General features: G+C 43.3%; 1 protein-coding gene across 1 annotated transcript in view; it reads right to left on the bottom strand.

The window, feature by feature from the left end:
• Positions 1–21,696, bottom strand: part of map2k6 (mitogen-activated protein kinase kinase 6) — a 50,605-nt gene that overhangs the window by 7,163 nt on the left and 21,746 nt on the right. Inside the window, exons 2-9 of the mRNA XM_061884956.1 lie at positions 14,874–14,943; positions 14,489–14,537; positions 8,756–8,869; positions 8,554–8,673; positions 8,384–8,500; positions 5,011–5,062; positions 4,817–4,944; positions 4,622–4,699 (exon numbers count right to left, since the gene is read on the bottom strand). Coding sequence (XP_061740940.1) covers positions 4,622–4,699; positions 4,817–4,944; positions 5,011–5,062; positions 8,384–8,500; positions 8,554–8,673; positions 8,756–8,869; positions 14,489–14,537; positions 14,874–14,943 — 728 coding nt within the window. The remainder of the gene's footprint in view (positions 1–4,621; positions 4,700–4,816; positions 4,945–5,010; positions 5,063–8,383; positions 8,501–8,553; positions 8,674–8,755; positions 8,870–14,488; positions 14,538–14,873; positions 14,944–21,696) is intronic.

Genomic DNA, 21,696 nt, shown 5'->3' with positions numbered 1-21,696 from the left:
TTTTAAATTCCTTCCTCTTCTTTCCTGACAATTAAAATCAATGTTCAAGTATTTTTTTCTTTTTATTGTAAAGAATAATAAATACATTTTAATTTAATTCTTCATTTTAGCGTCTGTTTTTTTGACGAAGAATATTTTTGAAATATTTCTTCAAACTTATTATGATTAAAATTCAAAGAAATTATTGCGGCAAATCTATAAAATCTCTAGAATCGCATTTAAATCATATTTCAAAGTCTTTTGAATTTATTTTAAAATTTTTGTTCTGGAAAATCTAGAAGAAAAAATTATTTATCTTTGTTAGAAATATAGCTTGGTCCAATTTGTTATATATTCTAACAAAGTGCAGAATGGATTTTAACCTATTTAAAACATGTCATCAAAATTCTAAAACTAATCTTAATCAGGAAAAATTACTAATGATGTTCCATAAATTATTTTTTTAATTTTTTCAAAAAGATTCAAACTAGCTAGTTTTTTTCTTCATTTTTTTTCGGTTGAATTTTGAATTTTAAAGAGTCGAAACTGAATATGAACTATGTTTCAAAATGTATCTTCATTTTTTTAGTGTTTTCTCCTCTTATAAACCGTTCAATTAAGTGTTTTTTTTTCATCATTTATTTTCGACAAAAAACCTTCCGTAAAAGCAAAAAAAATGTACGACGGAATGACGGACAGAAATACCCATTTTTTTTATATGTATAGATTTATTTATTAAAGGTAAATTGAGCAAATTGGCTATTTCTGGCAATTTATTTAAGTGTGTATCAAACTGGTAGCCCTTCGCATTAATCAGTACCCAAGAAGTAGCTCTTGGTTTCAAAAAGGTTGGTGACCCCTGGCCTACGCCAATCAATTTAGGAACAAGACCGGGCATTTTATTGACATTTTTTTTTTTTTTTTTGCACCCGTCGCGCTCGCAAATGCATCATTTCATAACACGACCCTGAAAAACCAAACCAAAGTGGCTCGAGTAACTTTTTTTGATTTTTTTAAACTATTTGAATTCTAATCTATGTAAAGTAACCTCTATTGAATTTTGAATCTGAAATCACTGGTAACTTCTAGAAAAAAAATTACTTCTCCACTTTGTGTATAGGCTCTGCATTGTGACAATGGCTGCTTCTTGCACATGTTTTGTCGAGTGCGGGCACGAGCGGCGAAAAAGTCCACCGAGGAGTGTGACGGTATGAACGTCGAGGTACTGACAAAATAAGAGCGTTATGTCATCTATTTCCGTTGCATCATCTACACTATGTTGCCAAAAGTGTTTGGTCCGCCTCACTGGAACTAAGCCCTGAAAAACAACCCCGCACCATAATTCCTCCTCCACTAAAGTCTGATATGTATGTATGACGGAATGACAGACAGAGATACCTTTTTTTTATATATATATTATATATACTGTATATATATATTTATTAAAGTTAAATTGAGCAAATTGGCTATTTCTGGCAATGTATTTAAGTGTGTATCAAACTGGTAGCCCTTCGCATTAATCAGTACCCAAGAAGTAGCTCTTGGTTTCAAAAAGGTTGGTGACCCCTGTGCTATATGCTACTAAATAGATCATTTCATCGTTGGCGGTAACTTATAAAAACTGAGAAGGGCTGAACTAAAATGGCTACCGGAAAGGAAATCATGTACTGCAGATTACAAGCTGGACGTAGTGAAATATGCAGCAGAAAACGACAAGAGGAAGCGGCAGAGTTGTTTAGAAGCGACATCGAGGAAGAAGATTTCAAGGGATTTATCGATTAGGAGTGACAGATTGTTGGGTAAACGTATAGCATGTTCTATAAGTTATAGTTATTTGAATGACTCTTACCATAATATGTTAGGTTAACATACCAAGCATCTTCTCAGTTGGTTATTTATGCCTCATATAACGTACACTTTTTCAGCCTGTTGTTCACTATTCTTTATTTATTTTAAATTGCCTTTTACATTTTTTTTATTCTTGGTGTTGGATTTCATCAAATAAAATTTCCCCCAAAAATGCGACTTATGCGCATGTTCTCCCGAAATGTGTTTGTCATTCTTGTGTGGTGTGGGTCCACACTGTGGCGCATATTTGTAACAGTGTTAAAGTTCTTTATACGGCCACCCTTAGTGTGACCTGTATGGCTGTTGACCAAGTATGCATGCATTCACTCATGTTTGTATAGAGTAAAAGCGGACGTGACGACAGGTTGTAGAGAACGCTTTAAGGCACGTCACCAATATTGTGCTCCAAGTGGCAATCGGTAGAAATTCGGGAGAATGGTTACCCCGGGAGATTCTCCAGAGGGGCACTGAACTTTGGGAGTCTCCCGGGGAAAATCGGGAGGGTTGGCAAGTATGAGTATTAGCGGTGAATGCGGCTGTATAATACCGGCGGGCCAGCACTAATGCTAATTTGCCAAATGAATTTACACGGCGGGCCAAATTTGACCCACGGGCCAGAGTTTGACACCCATGCTCTAGTGGAAGCTGTGTGCCTTCATTGTTTTTCAATCAATCAATCAATGTTTACTTATAAAGCCATAAATCACTAGTGTCTCAAAGGGCTGCACAAACCACCACGACATCCTCGGTAGGCCCACATAAGGGCAAGGAAAACTCACACCCAGTGGGACGTCGGTGACAATGATGACTATGAGAACCTTGGAGAGGAGGAAAGCAATGGATGTCGAGCGGGTCTTGTAGCTGTTGTTTTGAGGCATGTTTAAAAAAAAAAATAATAATAATGCACTTGGTAAAAGTTAAAGTATAGTATTTCCCATAGTTGTAGTGGGTTTTAGGATTATCTCAGGGAGAGCATGTCCCAAATTCCAAACTGCTTCTTTGAGGCATTTTTTTTTCTTTTTTTAAATGCACTTTGTGACTTCAATGATAAATATGGCAGTGCCATGTTGGCATTTTTTTCCCCATTCTTTTATTATGGAAAACCTTGTTTTTGATTGATTGATTGAAACTTGACCACTAAATGGCAACACCCGAATTAGTTTTTCAACTTTTTTAAAGGGGAACATTATCACCAAACCTATGCAAGCGTCAATATATACCTTGATGTTGCAGAAAAAAGACCATGTATTTTTTTAACCGATTTCCGAACTCTAAATGGGTGAATTTTGGCAAATTAAACGCCTTTCTGTTTATCGGTCTTTTAGCGATGACGTCAGAACGTGACGTCACCGAGGTAACACACCCGCCATATTCATTTTCACATTACAAACACCGGGTCTCAGCTCTGTTATTTTCCGTTTTTTCGACTATTTTTTGGAACCTTGGAGACATCATGCCTCGTCGGTGTGTTGTCGGAGGGTGTAACAACACTAACAGGGAGGGATTCAAGTTGCACCACTGGCAAGAAATCTGCCGCCAGACCCCCATTGAATGTACCAGAGTGTCTTCACATTTGACCGGCGGTGCTAAGACAGACATGGCACAGAGATGTATGGATAACCTGCAGATGCATTTGCAACGATTAAGTCAACGAAATCACAAAGGTGAGTTTTGTTGATGTTGTTGACTTATGTGCTAATCAGACATATTTCATCACGGCATGACTGCCAGCTAATCGATGCTAACATGCTACGCTAATCGATGCTAACATGCTACGCTAATCGATGCTATTTACGCTAGCTGTATGTACATTTGAAACTAGACACCCACATTTAATGCGAAACAAACACTTACCAATCGACGGATTTAAGTTGCTCCAGTGTCACAAGATGCGAAAGTCCTGATCGTTTGGTCCGCACATTTTACCGGCGATGCTAATAAGGCAGCCATGCTATGGGCCACTTCATTAGGTACACCCACGCTATGGCCGAATAGCGTCAATAGCTATTCGCTCAATAGTTTCAATTTCTTCTTCGATTTCGTTTTCGCTATCTGCCTCCATACTCCGACCATCTGTTTCAATACATGCGTAACCTGTTGAATCGCTTAAGCCGCTGAAATCCGAGTCTGAATCCGAGCTAATGTCGCTATATCTTGCTGTGGTAACCGCCATGTTGTTTGTATTGGCAGCCCTGTATGACGTCACAGGGAAATGGATAGTGGTTTCGAAGATAGCTCAAATAAGGCACTTTAAAGCTTTATTTAGGGATATTCCGGGACCGGTAAAATTTTGAAAAAAAAATTCAAAAAATACAACAAGCCACTGGGAACTGATTTTTATTGTTTTTAACCCTTTTGAAATTGTGATAATGCTCCCCTTTAAGTCAGGGTCCACGTTAATCAATTCATGGTAAAGTTACATGGGGCATCACAACTAAATTAGGCATGATAATGTGTTAATTCTACGACTGTATATATCAGTATCGGTTGATATCGGAATCGGTAATTAAGAGTTGTGAAGTGAAGTGAATTATATTTATATAGCGCTTTACATAGTGAAACCCAATATTTAAACCAGTGTGGGTGGCACTGGGAGCAGGTGGGTAAAGTGTCTTGCCCAAGGACACAACGGCAGTGACTAGGATGGCGGAAGCGGGAATTGAACCTGCAACCCTCAAGTTGCTGGCGCGGCCGCTCTACCAACCGAGCTATGCCGCCGTTGGACAGTATCAGAAAAAAAACAACATTATCAGACATCTCTAATTATTACTATTAGACGTCTAAGTAGACTCACCATTGTGATACCCAGACTCCATATGTCTGACTTGACACTGTAGCCCTTCTGGTTTAGGTCAGGGTTGATGCGCTCAGGCTAAAAAGCAAATAAAGCACAGCCATTCCGCACTTAAAAAACTACTTTGGCACTAAAAAAAACAACAAAAAACAATTATATTGAAATTCTGGAGCTCCGTCCACAAGCCAATCTTACCGCCATGTAGGGTTTGCAGCCGGCATCCATGGTCTTGGCTACAGAGTCCACCAGGTGGCCGCTGATGCCGAAGTCGCACATTTTCACTTGGCCCTCGGTGTTGATCAGAACGTTGGAGGGCTTCACATCTGGAGAGGGCGGGAGAGAGTTAGGGATTGGAAAAAAACGAAAGCATGCACACTGGCTGCACTTACCTCTGTGTATGACCGACAGGTTCCTGTGCAGGTGCTCTAATGCCTTTACGATCTGAAGGGGGAGGAAGGGAAACACTTAAAAATCATAGTAGTGGGTAAAGGGCAAAAGACGATGGTAAACCAGGGGTCACCAACCTTTCTTGGGTACTGATTAATGCAAAGGGCTACCACAGGGGTAGGGAACCTATGGCTCTAGAGCCAGATGTGGCTCTTTTGATGACTGCACCTGGCTCTCAGATAAATCTGAACTGATATTGCTTAACACGATAAGTAACGAATAATTCCGCTGGTAATCACAGTGTTAAAATTAACGTTCAAATTATAAAGCATTCTCATGCATTTTAATCCAACCATCCGTTTTCTATCGCACCTGTTCAAGATGTCGCATTAATGGTAAGAAGTATTACTCTGGAATGCCCTCCCGGTAAAAGTTCGAGATGCTACCTCAGTAGAAGCATTTAAGTCTCACCTTAAAAATCATTTGTATACTCTAGCCTTTAAATAGACTCCCTTTTTAGACCAGTTGATCTGCCGTTTCTTTTCTTTTTCTGCTATGTCCCACTCTCCCTTGTGGAGGGGGTCCGGTCCGATCCGGTGGCCATGTACTGCTCGCCTGTGTATCGGCTGGGGACATCTCTGCGCTGCTGATCCGCCTCCGCTTGGGATGGTTTCCTGCTGGCTCCGCTGTGAACGGGACTCTCGCTGCTGTGTTGGATCCGCTTTGGACTGGACTCTCGCGACTGTGTTGGATCCATTGTGGATTGAACTTTCACAGTATCATGTTAGACCCGCTCGACATCCATTGCGTTCCTCCTCTCCAAGGTTCTCATAGTCATCATTGTCAGATGTCGTACTGGTTTGTGCAGCCCTTTGAGACACTAGTGATTTAGGGCTATATAAGTAAACATTGATTGATTGATTGATTATAGCACAGGTGAGGCATGTTTTAAAGCACCGCTTGCAGAAAGGCGCTTCCATGTTTAAAACGTCACCTTTATCGTGACTTCAAAAGCTAAAATACCTCCATATTGCGCTTCACCCACCCTCTTTATTAACCAGTACAGTTAACTTTGTTTTGCCATTCTTTCTCTCCACTCTGTTTCTGCTTGTATGCGCTCTGTGTGTGTGTGTGCATGCTGACACACTTTACGTGCACAGCAGCACGCAACTGAAAAAAATTAAAACGTACAGGTATTTTTCAATTGTAGTATTGTACTAGTTTTAACTCATTAGTACCGCGGTACTTTTTAAGTGCTAGCATACCCTACAACCCTAACTGAGTGAAAAGGTGACTAAAGGCTGTAATTCCATGTCTTGAGGGTTTTCATAAAATTTAATAAAAAATACTTGGAAGATAATAAACACTTTTTAATGGTTTCACTCTAAAAAATGTCAACTCATAGAAATTAATTTACCGGAACCAATTACCAGCGATAAACACGGGGGTACTGTATTAGTAACACATGCTAGCACTTTTTTTTTCTTCTAAATATTATCAACATTCACTACTTTAAAACATAATTTTCTTTTTTTTTTTTTTATCAACACTTTATGTTGGCCTCATGTTTTATTCTAATACAATAAACTACATTTGTTCATCCATCCATTCATTTTCTCCCGCTTGTCCCTTTCAGGGTTGCGGGGGGTGCTGGAGCCTATCTGAGCTGCATTCGGGCAGAAGGCGGCGTACACCCTGGACAAGTCGCCACCTCATCACAGGGCCAACACCGATAGTTTGTTCAAGTTTGTTAAAAACGATGACTTCATGAAGCCAATTTTTCTATATATATATATATACCTATCTTTATAATAACGTAATTAATTTATATTGAACATACCTCAAGTTGAGGGCTTTTCTCAGCATTTTTAGGTGAGATTAAAAAAAAGTTTAGATCTATTAATTAGAGATTTTAATAATTGATTGCTAATTTTTAAAATTACTTGACTTGAGTATTTTCTTTGTGGAGAATTATTTTGTAATAAAATAACATTTAACACAAGGGTCTATCTGTGTTGGCCCTGCGATGAGGTGGCGACTTGTCCAGGGTGTACCCCGCCTTCCGCCCGATTGTAGCTGAGATAGGCGCCAGCGCCCCCTGCGACCCCAAAAGGGAATAAGCGGTAGAAAATGGATGGATGGATGGATGGATATTGAAGGGCTTCACGGTGGCAGAGGGGTTAGTGCGTCTGCCTCACAATACGAAGGTCCTGCAGTCCTGGGTTCAAATCCAGGGTCGGATCTTTCTGTGTGGAGTTTGCATGTTCTCCCCGTGACTGCGTGGGTTCCCTCCGGGTACTCCGGCTTCCTCCCACTTCCAAAGACATGCACCTGGGGATAGGTTGATTGGCAACACTAAATTGGCCCTAGTGTGTGAATGTGAGTGTGAATGTTGTCTGTCTATCTGTGTTGGCCCTGCGATGAGGTGGCGACTTGTCCAGGGTGTACCCCGCCTTCCGCCCAAATGTAGCTGAGATAGGCGCCAGCGCCCCCCGTGACCCCAAAAAGGGAATAAGCAGTAGAAAATGGATGGATGGATGGATATTGACAGATGGACCTAATGTTGATCTGGAGATTTAAAACTTGAATAATAACAAAATAAAATAATACTACATTTTTTTTTACCAAAACCCTTTGGGGGTCCCCGGGATCAAGCCTGAGTGGAGGCTTAAATGTCTATTGGTTATACATATATTGTATTGGTTTTTAAAATAAAAAGAAAATGTCAAAATGGCCCCTGCTTCCTTTGATTTTTCAGTCTGCGGCACTCAGGAAAAGAGTGGAGTGCCATCTCCGGGTTGGGGAGGAGACCCTGCCCCAAGTGGAGGAGTTCAAGTACCTAGGAGTCTTGTTCACGAGTGGGGGAAGAGTGGATCGTGAGATCGACAGGCGGATCGGTGCGGCGTCTTCAGTAATGCGGACGTTGTACCGATCCGTTGTGGTGAAGAAGGAGCTGAGCCGGAAGGCAAAGCTCTCAATTTACCGGTCGATCTACGTTCCCATCCTCACCTATGGTCATGAGCTTTGGGTCATGACCGAAAGGACAAGATCACGGGTCAGGATGCCACCCGAACGCCTCCCGAGGGAGGTGTTTAGGGCACGTCCAGCTGGTAGGAGGCCACGGGGAAGACCCAGGACACGTTGGGAAGACTATGTCTCCCGGCTGGCCTGGGAACGCCTCGGGATCCCCCGGGAAGAGCTAGACGAAGTGGCTGGGGAGAGGGAAGTCCGGGCTTCCCTGCTTAGGCTGCTGCCCCCGCGACCCGACCTCGGATAAGCGGAAGATGATGGATGGATGGATGGATGGATGGGCACTCAGTGGAAAAAGTTTGGACACCCCCGTTTTAACATGACCCAACGCAAAATAGAACTTACAGCTACTGTGATCTTGCCCAGGATGTCCTCAGGGATGGTTTTTCCTTTCTCGATCACCTTCTTGTAGAACTTATCCAACGAGGTGTCCATCAACTCCATGCAGATCCAAACATCCCCCTAAGCAGTTCAGAGCGTTTGGAAGCGTCCCGACTTGGCTCGAGGGTACTCACCTCTCTGAAGAGGGCGCCGTAGAAAGTGACGGTGAAGAAGCAGTCCACCGTCCTCATGGAGATGTCCAGGTCCATCAGGAGCCTCTTCTGCTCCAGCGTGTTTACCGTGGCTCGGATCCTCTGCGGAGCCCAAACATCACCGACTGAGTCGCTACATCCCCCGCCTGATGCCGATGTTTACCGCGGACGCAAAACGGCCTACCTTGACGGCCATGATGACGCCGCTGGGCATGTGTCTCATCTGGTGCACCACGCCGTACGCTCCCCTCCCCAGTTCGGAAATCTCCTCCAAGTCATCCGCCTTCACCACAAAGTTCTGGAAAGCAGAACACATTCATACACAGTCGCTCCCAAAGCAGGCAGCGCTCATGCAACCCCAGACCATGATGCCATCGCCACAATGCTCGCCGAAGGCATTGCCAGCGATTCCTTCAATAATGGCTGAGTGTTGACTCAACTTCTGTGGATAGAAATCTATAAAATGAAGTGAATTTGTGAAGGGAATTATATTTATATAGCGCTTTTTCTCTAGTGACTCAAAGCGTTTTACATAGTGAAACCCAATATCTAATATTTACATTTAAACCAGTGTGGGTGGCACTGGGAGCAGGTGGGTAAAGTGTCTTAATTGCCCGAGGACACAACGGCAGTGACTAGGATGGCGGAAGCGGGGATCGAACCTGCAACCCTCAAGTTGCTGGCACAGCCGCTCTACCAACCGAGCTATACCTATATTGACATATTGACAGCACATCTGCAGTCCCCTCCAAGGTTTCTCATTGTATCCCAATGGGTTGAGGGTTTTCCTTGCCCTGATGTGGGATTTGAGCCGAGGATGTCGTTGTGGCTTGTGCAGCCCTTTGAGACACTTGTGATTTAGTACTATATTAGGGCTGGGCGATATATATTGATATACTCAATATATCGCCGGTTCGTCTCTGTACGATATAGAAAATGGACTGTGGAGAGGCGGAGCCAACGGGCCGACGGCAAGGAGGCGGAGGATGCGGCGGAGCAGAGAGGCGGGGCTTGCTGGGAGCGACGCCGCCACAATTTGAATCAGGTGGGTGGCACACACACCTGCACACAATCACCTCATCTCCTCCTGCTGTATAAAAGGGGAGAAGGAGGAGAGCTCAAAAGAGGAGTTGGAGAGCCTGCATGAGCGGATCAAGAGCGATCGGAGAGAGATGGAGAGGAGAGACTGAGCGCACGACAACGAGAGCGAGGAGCGAGCGGCGGACGGAATGGCTGAAAAGCAACCCGGCAAGAGACGCGTTGATTGAAAGTAAAAGAGTCAAACCTGCTCGAAAGCATGTCCTTCCTTGGTGGTGTACTGAACCCGAGCGATGACGGCTTAAGACTGTCACAATGATTCGTGATATTGGAGTATTCGTTCTCACAACTTGATTTTATCACTCTTTCTTGTCTCCCGTAAAACAAGCGCACCTTCTTACATACGTCACATACGTATACGCCCTCGCGGAGCAGAGAGGTAGCGGCATGGGTAGTGTTAGCTGAGGTGCGAGTGGTAATACGAGAGAAAGAAGGTTCGGATCTGGTAACAAATGAAGGAAGAATTAATTCCCAAGAAAATCAGCACGGGGTTTGGCTTCAAGCGGGAAGATGTCGAACAGACAACAGTAATTTGTCAAGTGCGGGGCAAAAGCGTTGCTACAAAAAGTAGCATAAGTGCTAATGTGGAGCATCATTTGAAATGTCACCTGCTAGAGAATTACCGTATTTTCTTGAATTGCCGCCGGGTATATGGTATGCGCCTGCCTGGAATTACTGCCGGGTCAAACTCGTTTCGTAAAATAATTAGATTAGATTAGATAGTACTTTATTTATTCCGTCAGGAAAATTAAAATTTTCAGCACAATCCCATTCAAGTTTAGACAAACATTACAGGGAGACAGAACAGGATCGCTGACTGGTCTGCCGGCTTCCAAAAAAAATAGAAGATTAAAATAAAATGAAAAAATCGGTCTTAGCCTGGGCCCTGGAGAGGAGGTGCAGACTGAGGCCAAGGGAAGAAAAAACCCCAAAAAAAACTCATAGCCATGGTACACATCCCTCTTCCATGTGTTTAAGAGGGAAACATCAAACATCAAAGAACACAGAGGACATTAAAGACATTAAAGCAGCAGATACAAGCAGACACTTCTACATACTAGCTATGAATAAAAAGTAAAAGAAACATATCCACTGTGGTGGCCTCTGTGGTGTTCCACGCCATCGTCCGCTGGGGTGGAGGGAGCATGGCCAGAGACAGGAGCAGACCCAACAAAGCAACCAAGACAGCCGACTCCACTCTCGGCCAGTGTCCAGTCCGCATGGATGAGCGAGGATACGTCCAAGGTGACTGAGGTGTCCGACACCTGCTCACCCAGCCAAGACACCACGAAGCCTCTCCGTCCCAGTAGCTCAGTGCTAGCTCCGCAGTCCTGTCCCCCTCATCCGCATCTCCTCCAGTCCCTCCTAACTCTGCAGTCCTGTCCTCTCATCCGCATCTCCTCCAGTCCCTCCAATTAGCGCATGCTTAGCATTACCGCCGGCTCAGGATTAACGCTGGGTGAAACTCGTTTCGCAAAATATTATTTTTATTAGCGCATGTTAGAGATGCGCGGTTTGCGGTCTCATCCGCGGAGTCCGCGGGTAAACCGTGGGTCGGGCGGGTGACATGACGAAAAATAGATTTTAATTATATATTCGGGCGGGTGGCCTTTGAACCATTCGGAAATATTTGATATACACGGTTCAGGGATCGGTATCCTTTACCATTCAAAGAGCCATTTAGGACCCGCGTCACAAAGCGAAGAAGACAAAAGGAGACGCAAACATTCTCTAGAATGACTTCCGGCAGACACCCGGTTAGTAAGTACTAGGGCGTGCTATGAAGCCATTGGCTTTGTCGCCTTCTACAGCATGTACGATCTGCTTGTCAGTCCAGCAACGTGTTGTGTGCGGCTTCCGCAGACACACGCACACGACTGCAAGGCATACTGGGTGACACAGAGTACACTAATGGTTGTGATATAAACAGTTTTAACACTCTTAGTAATATGCGCCATGTTGTGAAGCCACACCAAACAAGAATGACCAACACATTTCGGGAAAACATCCTCCCAGTAACACAACATAAACGCAACACAACAAATACCCAGAATCCTTTGCATCCATGACACTTCCTGACTATTTTATACACCCCACTAGCGGCAAATGACTACACAGCACGCCCTCATTCTTGTCATCAGGATGAACATCATTGAATATTCACGAGTACATTAGCGGGTCCAAGTCCAAGTCCATGGTTCTCGCCCGGAAAAGGGTGGAATGCCATCTGCGGGTTGGGGAGGAGACCCTTCCCCAAGTGGAGGAGTTCAAGTACCTAGGAGTCTTGTTCACGGAAGAGGGAAGAGTGGATCGTGAGATCGACAGGCGGATCAGTGCGGCGTCTTCAGTAATGCGGACGTTGTATCGATCCGTTGTGGTGAAGAAGGAGCTGAGCCGGAAGGCAAAGCTCTCAATTTACCGGTCGATCTACGTTCCCATCCTCACCTATGGTCATGAGCTTTGGGTCATGACCGAAAGGATAAGATCACGGGTACAAGCGGCCGAAATGAGTTTCCTCCGCCGTGTGGCGGGGCTCTCCCTTAGAGATAGGGTGAGAAGCTCTGCCATCCGGGAGGAACTCAAAGTAAAGCCGCTGCTCCTCCACATCGAGAGGAGCCAGATGAGGTGGTTCGGGCATCTGGTCAGGATGCCACCCGAACGCCTGCCTAGGGAGGTGTTTAGGGCACGTCCAACCGGTAGGAGGCCACGGGGAAGACCCAGGACATGTTGGGAAGACTATGTCTCCCGGCTGGCCTGGGAACGCCTCGGGATCACCCGGGAAGAGCTAGACGAAGTGGCTGGGGAGAGGGAAGTCTGGGTTTCCCTGCTTAGGCTGTTGCCCCCGCGACCCGACCTCGGATAGGCGGAAGATGATGGATGGATGGACGTTAGCGGCTCCCATTGTCTTCTTCAGTCTGTTTAACGTGCTTGGATAGCTCTTTGAGTGGTAAAGGTGGCCGACCTCTGATGTAAATCAACGGGCGGGGGGCGGGCGGTTGCGGTTCTGATAAAATGTTGGTTCGGCTGGACGGCGGGTGGATGACGACTTTGGTGATGCGGTTGCGGATGATATAATTGCCTATCCGCGCATCTCTAGCGCATGTCTAGAATTTCCGCCGGGTCAAATTCGTCACGTCACGAGTGACACTTCACCTGTCATCATTTTCAAAATGGAGGAGGCTGATTTCAATATTTTGAAATCGCATAAAGGGAAGAAGATTAAGAGCTATTCAAAAGGATTTAAGGTCCAAGCTATTAAATATGCTAAAAAGAACAGTAATCAGCGAGGTTTTTTTATTCATACCGTAGCTCAGGGGTGTCAAACTCAAATACAGAGTGGGCCAAAATTCTAAACTGAACAAAGCCACGGGCCAAAGTTGAACAACTTAACCTTTTAATAGGGACCCAAACAAGTTTTGCATTGAATATTGAACAAGCAAATCGAGTTTTGTTGGTAGCGGGGGTGTATATTGTAGCGTCCCGAAAGAGTTAGTGCTGCAAGGGGGTCTGGGTATTTGTTCTGTTGTGTTGATGTTGTGTTACAGTGCGGATGTTCTCACAAAATGTGTTTGTCATTCTTGTTTGGTGTGGGTTCACAGTGTGGTGCATATTTGTAACAGTGTTAAAGTTGTTTATACGGCCACCCTCTGTGTGACCTGTATGGCTGTTGACCAAGTATGCCTTGCATTCACTTGTGTGTGTGTGTAGAATCCGCATATATTACGTGACTGGGCCGGCACACTGATTGTATGGCAGAAAAGTGGACATGACGGCAGGTTTTAGAGGACGCTGAAAGCAGTACCTTTAAGGCACGCCGCCAATATTGTTGTCCGGTAGATTTTTTGGGGGAAAATCGTGAGGGTTGGCAAGTATTAGAATTAGCGGTGAATGCACCGCCGCTGTATAACACCGGCGGGCCAGCTCTAATGTTAATTTAATATTGTCTCAAGGGCCAAAATAAATTACATGGCGGGCCATGGGCCAGAGTTTGACACCCATGCCGTAGCTGCATGTGTCAAATATGAGTCATTAAATGACTCCCGCCTCCTGGTGGTAGAGGGCGCTAGTGATCCTTCTGCAGAAGAAGTGACAACAAGCAGCAAGAGTCAGCAGCGTGTGTTTATTTTTTTCCTCTTGTTTGCACTTTTAACATGGAGGATTACATATCTAAAATAAAACAGTTTTCTAAACTGGACTTTCAATCGAAGCAGGAGGTAATAAAGGAAGATCTCCATCGAGACAGACTTTTAAAACTGAAGAAAGATAAGGATGACTTCTATAAACAAGTTATCGATCCTTTTGATCAGAAAGAGCTGCGCATGGACTTCATTTATAAGTAAAGGTAAGACCATAATTACTTTTTTTTTTATTAAATGTGCTTTTCATGATGGTATCCTTACATCACACTCAAATTTTTAAGCGCGGGCCTAAATTTACCGCATGCCTTTGGTAAGCGCCGGGGTGAGAAGAGGTTAGTTTCCAGGCTGCAATTCGAGGAAATACGGTAGTTGTGATTTCCTTCTCTGCATGAAAGTTTAAAAAGCGCGTATATTAATGCAGTATGAACAAGAATGTTTTAATGTAGACACATAGAATCATCATACTGCTGTGATTATATGCATCAAGTGTTCATTCAAGGCTAAGGCAAAATATGGAGATATATATCGTGTATCGTGACATGGCCTAAAAATATCGAGAAATTAAAAAATGGCCATATCGCCAAGCCCTAGGCTATATAAATAAACTTTGATTGATTGATAGTGAACTTAGCTCAAAGAACAGCAGAGGAACAACAGAATAAGAGAAGCTCGGACATTACCTTGTCTCCGATTGTGACGCACGCTTTAGAGTCCAGATCCCGGGGGGGCCTGCACAGAGGAAACGGTTGCGTTATGTTGACGTCGGGCACTTGATTTCCCTTTTTGAGATAACAGATTTGCATGAATGCTAAAGTAAAGACAACACAGAGACAACAACGGCTATCGTGAATTCCAGGAAAAAATTATTTTGTTAAGACATTGTTACTTTTAAATCGTACCTAATTACCTGTGAATGTAGTTAGCAGGGATATAGAAGGGCATCATCTTGAGAAAGGCTGAATTTTGGATCATTTATTGGATCTCAGTGAAATGTAACTATCTTATTCAGCTTGTCTATTTATACTAAGCACTTTCAATACAATATGAGATGTATTCATATCTTACGCTGCTACGGCGGGTGCGGGCTGTGCAAACACTTCTTTGGCCAGCCTCAGCCCTGCGCTCTTCTTCTTCCCTGGGAGAGAAAAGCAGTCACATATCACAGCCTGCAGAACGCTAAAATCATACCTGCCAATATCTGTATTTGTAAATATGGTAAATTTTCTGAGGTAATAAAGGCTCGATTGTTACTGAAATGGAGCGGGCAGCAATTTCCTCTGTGGGAAATATTGAGTGAAATGATTTGTGAGACAGCATCTTACAAACCCCGTTTCCATATGAGTTGGGAAATTGTGTTAGATGTAAATATAAACAGAATACAATGATTTGCAAATCCTTTTCAACCCATATTCAGTTGAATGCACTACAAAGACAACATATATGATTTTTTTTTTTTGCACATAATAATAAACTTAGAATTTTATGGCTGCAATACATGCCAAAGTAGTTGGGAAAGGGCATGTTCACCACTGGGTTACATCAACTTTTCTTTTAACAACACTCAATAAACGTTTGGGAACTGAGGAAACTAATTATTGAAGCTTTGAAAGTGGAATTCTTTCCCATTCTTGTTTTACGTAGAGCTTCAGTCGTTCAATAGTCCGGTGTCTCTGCTGTCGTATTTTACGCTTCATAATGCGCCACACATTTTCCATGGGATACAGGTCTGGACTGCAGGCGGGCCAGGAAAGTACCCGCACTCTTTTTTTACGAAACCACACTGTTGTAACACTTGTCTTGCTGAAATAAGCAGGGGCGTCCATGATAACGTTGCATGGATGACAACATATGTTGCTCCAAAACCTGTATGTACCTTTCAGCATTAATGGCGCCTTCACAGATGTGTAAGTTACCCATGCCTTGGCCACTAATACACCCCCATACCATCACACATGCTGGCTTTTGAACTTTGCGCCTAGAACAATCCGGATGGTTATTTTCCTCTTTGTTTTGGAGGACACCACGACCTCTGCTTAGCTCGGTTGGTAGAGTGGCCGTGCCAGCAACTTGAGGGTTGCAGGTTCGATTCCCGCTTCTGCCATTCTAGTCACTGCCGTTGTGTCCTTGGGCAAGGCACTTTACCCACCTGCTCCCAGTGCCACCCACACTGGTTTAAATGTAACTTAGATATTGGGTTTCACTATGTAAAGCGCTTTGAGTCACTAGAGAAAAGCGCTATATAAACATAATTCACTTCACTTCACTGTTTGCAGATATAATTTGAAATGTGGACTCGTCAGACCACAGAACACCTTTCCACTTTGCATCAGTCCATCTTAGATGAGCTCGGGCCCAGCCAAGCCGGCGGCATTTCAGGATATTGTTGATAAACGGCTTTCGCTTTGCATAGCAGAGTTTTAACTTGCACTTACAGATGTAGCGACCAACTGTAGTTACTCACAGTGGTTTTATGAAGTGTTCCTGAGCCCATGTGGTGATATCCTTTACACACTGATGTCTGTTTTTGATGCAGTGCCGCCTGAGGGATCAAAAGTACGTAAAAAGATCGCTTAAGTGCAGTGATTTCTCCAGATTCTCTGAACTTTTTGATGATTTTACGGACCGTAGATGGTTAAATCCCTAAATTCCTTGCAATAGCTCGTTGAGAAATGTTGTTCTAAAGCTGTTTGACAATTTGCTTACAAAGTGGTGACCCTCACCCCATCCTTGTTTGTGAATTACTTAGCATTTCATGGAAGCTGCTCTTATACCCAATCATGGCACACCTGTGGGATGTTCCATATTAGTGTTTGATGAGAATTCCTCAACTTTATCAGTATTTATTGCCACCTTTCCCAACTTCTTTGTCACGTGTTGCTGGCATCAAATTCCTGAAGTTAATGATTTGCAAAAAAAATAAAAAAATGTTTATGAGTTTTAACATCAAATATCTTGTCTTTGTAGCATATTCAACTAAATATGGGTTGAAAAGGATTTGCAAATCATTGTATTCTGTTTATATTTACATCTAACACAATTTCCCAACTCATACGGAAACGAAGTTTGTAGATAAAAGCATCAAACCATTTTTTTATTTAGGTTACCATAGCATACGATAGTAAAGAAACATTACTTATGATTTAAAGCAGAGAAAAGGAAACCAGGAATATGCAAGAGAGCGAATAACAAACCGTGAATTATATAGCCTTAAATCTATATAACTGACCTATGCGGTAACATTTTGCGTCATTTCCTGTTGTATAATTTTGTCTGAACCAGTGGTCCCCAACCACCGGGCCGTGGCCCGATTGGTACCAGGCCGCAGAATTTTTTTTTATAAATTTTTATTTAAAAAAAAAAATTAAAAAAAAATGTATTAAATCAACATAAAAAACACAATATACACTTACAATTAATGCACCAACCACAAAAAAACTCCCTTTTTCATGACAAAGAAAAAAAAATTAATAAATAAAATAAAAAGGACATCCCCCCCCCACCCGGGCCGCGGGACAAATTATTAAGCGTTGACCGGTCCGTGGATACAAAAAGGTTGGGGACCACTACTCTAAACTACAATTACTTTTCTTGTTAGTTGACTGTTACAATCTGGTTACTTTGTTGAAACATGGTTCTATGTACCCTTCTGTTAAAACAGGGGTCGGGAACCTTTTTTGGCTGATAAGAGCCAAGAAGCCAAATATTTTAAAATATATTTACGTAACAGCCATATAATATTTTTGTTAACACTGAACACAACTAAAAGCGTGCATTTTTAAGTAAGACCAACATTTCTAGAGTACTATAGGTCTCTTATTCTTTGTAATACCATTGTTATTCTGAAGCTAACTGTGGAGGGGGCGTGGCCTGCGGCAAAACGGGGTGTTGCCAGGACCGGCCTCGAAATCAGCGACAGGAGCGTAGGAGGCCCACCTGGGCCTTTTATCTAATCACCTGGTATAAGCATTAGCCAGGAGGAGAGACGGGGTTGGGGCTGGAGCCAGAGCACGAGTGAGAACGAAAAAGAAAAAGACAATTGTTGGAAAGCAACTGAAAGACTTATAGAAAAATAACACAATATTGTAACCCTGAAACAGGCTCTCATGTCGGTGCTTGGTGGTCTGAATAATAAATAAATAACTTCTTACCATTAACGCAACTTTGTGAACCTAAGAAAGCATGAAAATGTTTTATATTTTGAACGTTATTTATAACATTGTGATTACAAGTGTAATTATTCATTACTTATCGTGTTAAGCAATGTCAGCTCGAATTTATCGGAGTCATCAAAAGAGCCACATCTGGCTCGCGAGCCATAGGTTCCCTACCCCTGTGTTAAAGTGTCTTAAACAGTCAATTATTCTGTTGTTTGGATACTTTACATTAGTTTTGTTTGATACTAGTTCAAGTATTGATCCTTACAATATCAAGTAGTTAGTTTTCAGGATCAGGAAAACAATTTTTTATTCACAACCGCAATCAGACAATACACAGGATGATGGTGTAAAAATATCAATTAATATCTACATTATTTATTTTTTTCCTTTTTATTACATAAAAAAGTCAATTGTGCAAAATGACAAAACAAAAGCAAAAACTACTATCGTCTCTTATTGTTTGTGTTTGCAAACTATAAGAAAAACAAACAAAAAAAAAGTTTTTATCCACCATGTACTGACACTGTACTTCAGGAGTTTCAAACTCATTTTAGATCAGGGGCCACATGGAGAAAAATATACTTCAAAGTGGGCCGGACTGGTAAAATCACAGCACGATAACTTAAAAATAAAGACTACTTCAAATTGTTTTCTTTGTTTTTCATATTGAATATGCTAAAAAGAACAGTAAGCAGCTATGTTTTATTAATTTACCGTAGCTGCGTGTGTCAAATATGAGTCATTAAATGGTGGTAGAGGGCGCTATTGATCCTACCTGCGACTACTCGACTGCAGAAGAAATGACAACAAGCAGCAAGAGTGAGCAGCGATCGTTCATTTTTTCCTCTCACTTGCACTTTTAACATGGAGGATTACATATCTAAAATAAAACAGTTTTCTAAACTGGACTTTCAATCGAAGCAGGAGGTAATAAAGGAAGATCTCCATCGAGACAGAGAGACTTTTAAAACTGAAGAAAGATAAGGAAGACTTCTATAAAAAAGTTATCGATGCTTTTGATCAGAAGGAGCTGTGCATGGACTTCATTTATAAGTAAAAGTAAGACCGTAATAAAGTTTTTTTTATTAAATGTGCTTTTCATGATAGTATCCTTACATCACACTCAAATTTATAAGCGCAGGCCTAAATTTACCGCATGCCTTTGGCGGCAATTCAAGGAAATACGGTGTCATTTGTCAAGAATATCGGCCGATACTGATTGGTGGCCGATGGATCGGCACATCCCTTTAATCGGCCTATCAGCACCAGCTATGGGCCCAGCATGCAAATTACAGTTGTTTTTTGCAGCTCATGGGGGCATGTTGATGGCTTCAATCTGTTGTGAAACTGGGAGTTGGACAACAGGAGGAGGGGCGGCCCCAGTGACTAATCAAAACTGCTATGAAAACCCAAAAAGAGAATCAATCCGATGCATCTTCAAGCAACCCCAACCTAAATTATACATTTTTAATGCCATTATTGAGCAGCCCGTGCGGTGCTGTAGTTTGGGGTTGGCTTTTTGGCTTGAATCCGTGACAAGAGTTCATTCATAAACACACTTATTTTTATTTTATTTATTTATTTTTTTTAAACCAGCAGCCATCGGGACTTCCCTGCAGAGAATGACACAACAAGCGGACCTTGCACAGGGAAAAACAGCTCGACATTTCCCAACATCGGCGTGCTGTTGCTTGGAAATTATGACTTGCTGCAGTCCAGTTCAGACAAAAAACCGGTTTAAAGTGCTTTCAACAGGAGCAAGAAAAAGCACCGGGACAGTTAAAAAACTTTTAACTTGTAGTGAGTCACACCACAGCAGTCAGGAGGAAGTGTGATTCGGTAAAACCCCCGCCGGCGAGATCAAATGTGAAAGGGAGGTAGGGGGGGGGAGTAAATTTTGGCTAATATTTTCGATCCTGTGGGCCAAACACTAGGCAGATCGGAGCTGTAAGACTAAAATAGGGCGACGGGCGTCCAAACCGAGTGTGCATGTACGGTTAAAAATAGCCTGCGCTTCCTCTGTGCAGGATGAAGTAAGAGGACTGAAAGCCTTCCCGTGACCTGGCAAACATGTCCGTTCAAAACCTTGGACGAGAACGTAGCTATGCAGCAGAAAACATGCCTACAGCTGCAAAAAAAAAAAAAAAATACCAGCAACAGTATCGTGCACGAGGCAAATCCGTGCATAAAGGGAACAATATATTGCACTGAGGCTAAACCATGCAATGCAGTTGTGCACCAGCAACCATAGGAATATGCATGATATTAAAATAAGTGTACCTAATGCTCCGGCTGGTGTGGTGATTACGCCAGAATTGAGCATCAATCAAGTTCTATGCAAATAACGTGCATGAGTGCAACATGACACGTCCAACTGTTGTCGCCCCACAGTTCACACGCCCTGTTGTCGCATTGCTGACTCCTTCCAACAGGGCGGCACTTGAGCCCAGGGCCGCCATGACCTGACATACAAGTGCTGCAGGTGCGTATTAAAGCACATTAGTCCGGCAATAAAAAAAGATGTGTTTGCTTTTTTTTTTTTTTTTTTGTTTTTTTCAGCAAGGAATGATTGCATGGCTACATCTAATCCATGTCATCATAGAGAAGAATAAAGGGTGCAAAACTTCCTGTATTTACTGGCACAGGAGTTGCACAAGACGCCTGGCTGCAAAACATGGCTGAAAAAAAAAGGAACACTTATAGTACATATTAAGGGTGTGGGGGAAAAAAAAAAAAAAAAATCGATACAAATACGAATCGCGATTCCAATGTTGTGCGATTCAAAATCGATTCTCATTAAAAAAAAAAAAAAAAATCTTTTTTTTTTTTTTTTTTATCAATCCAACAAACCATCCATCCATTTTCTACCGCTTGTCCCTTACGGGGTCGCGGGGGGCGCTGGCGCCTATCTCAGCTACAATCGGGCGGAAGGCGGGGTACACCCTGGACAAGTCGCCACCTCATCGCAGGGCCAACACAGATAGACAGACAACATTCACACTCACATTCACACACTAGGGCCAATTTAGTGTTGCCAATCAACCTATCCCCAGGTGCATGTCTTTGGAGGAAGCCGGAGTACCCGGAGGGAACCCACGCAGTCACGGGGAGAACATGCAAACTCCACACAGAAAGATCCCGAGCCTGGATTTGAACCCAGGACTGCAGGACCTTCGTATTGTGAGGCAGACGCACTAACCCCTCTGCCACCGTGAAGCCTTCCAACAAACCATCCATCCATCCATTTCTACCGCTTATTCCCTTTCGGGGTCGCAAGGGGCGCTGGCGCCTATCTCAGCTACAATCGGGCGGAAGGCAGGGTACACCCTGGACAAGTCGCCACCTCATCGCAGGGCCAACACAGATAGACAGACAACACTCACACTCACATTCACACACTAGGGCCAATTTAGTGTTGCCAATCAACCTATCCCCAGGTGCATGTCTTTGGAGGTGGGAGGAAGCCGGAGTACCCGGAGGGAACCCACGCATTCACGGGGAGAACATGCAAACTCCACACAGAAAGATCCCGAGCCTGGATTTGAACCCAGGACTGCAGGACCTTCGTATTGTGAGGCAGACGCACTAACCCCTCTTCCACTGTGAAGCCTTCCAACAAACCATCCATCCATTTTCTACCGCTTATTCCCTTTCGGGGTCGCGGGGGGCGCTGGCGCCTATCTCATGCTACAATCGGGCGGAAGGCGGGGTACACCCTGGACAAGTCGCTA

This window comes from Nerophis ophidion, linkage group LG23 (assembly GCF_033978795.1).
Source record: "Nerophis ophidion isolate RoL-2023_Sa linkage group LG23, RoL_Noph_v1.0, whole genome shotgun sequence".
NCBI lineage: Eukaryota > Metazoa > Chordata > Actinopteri > Syngnathiformes > Syngnathidae > Nerophis > Nerophis ophidion.
The sequence above is the reverse complement of the archived record's forward strand: the minus strand, read 5'-3'. Positions and strand labels throughout refer to the sequence as shown.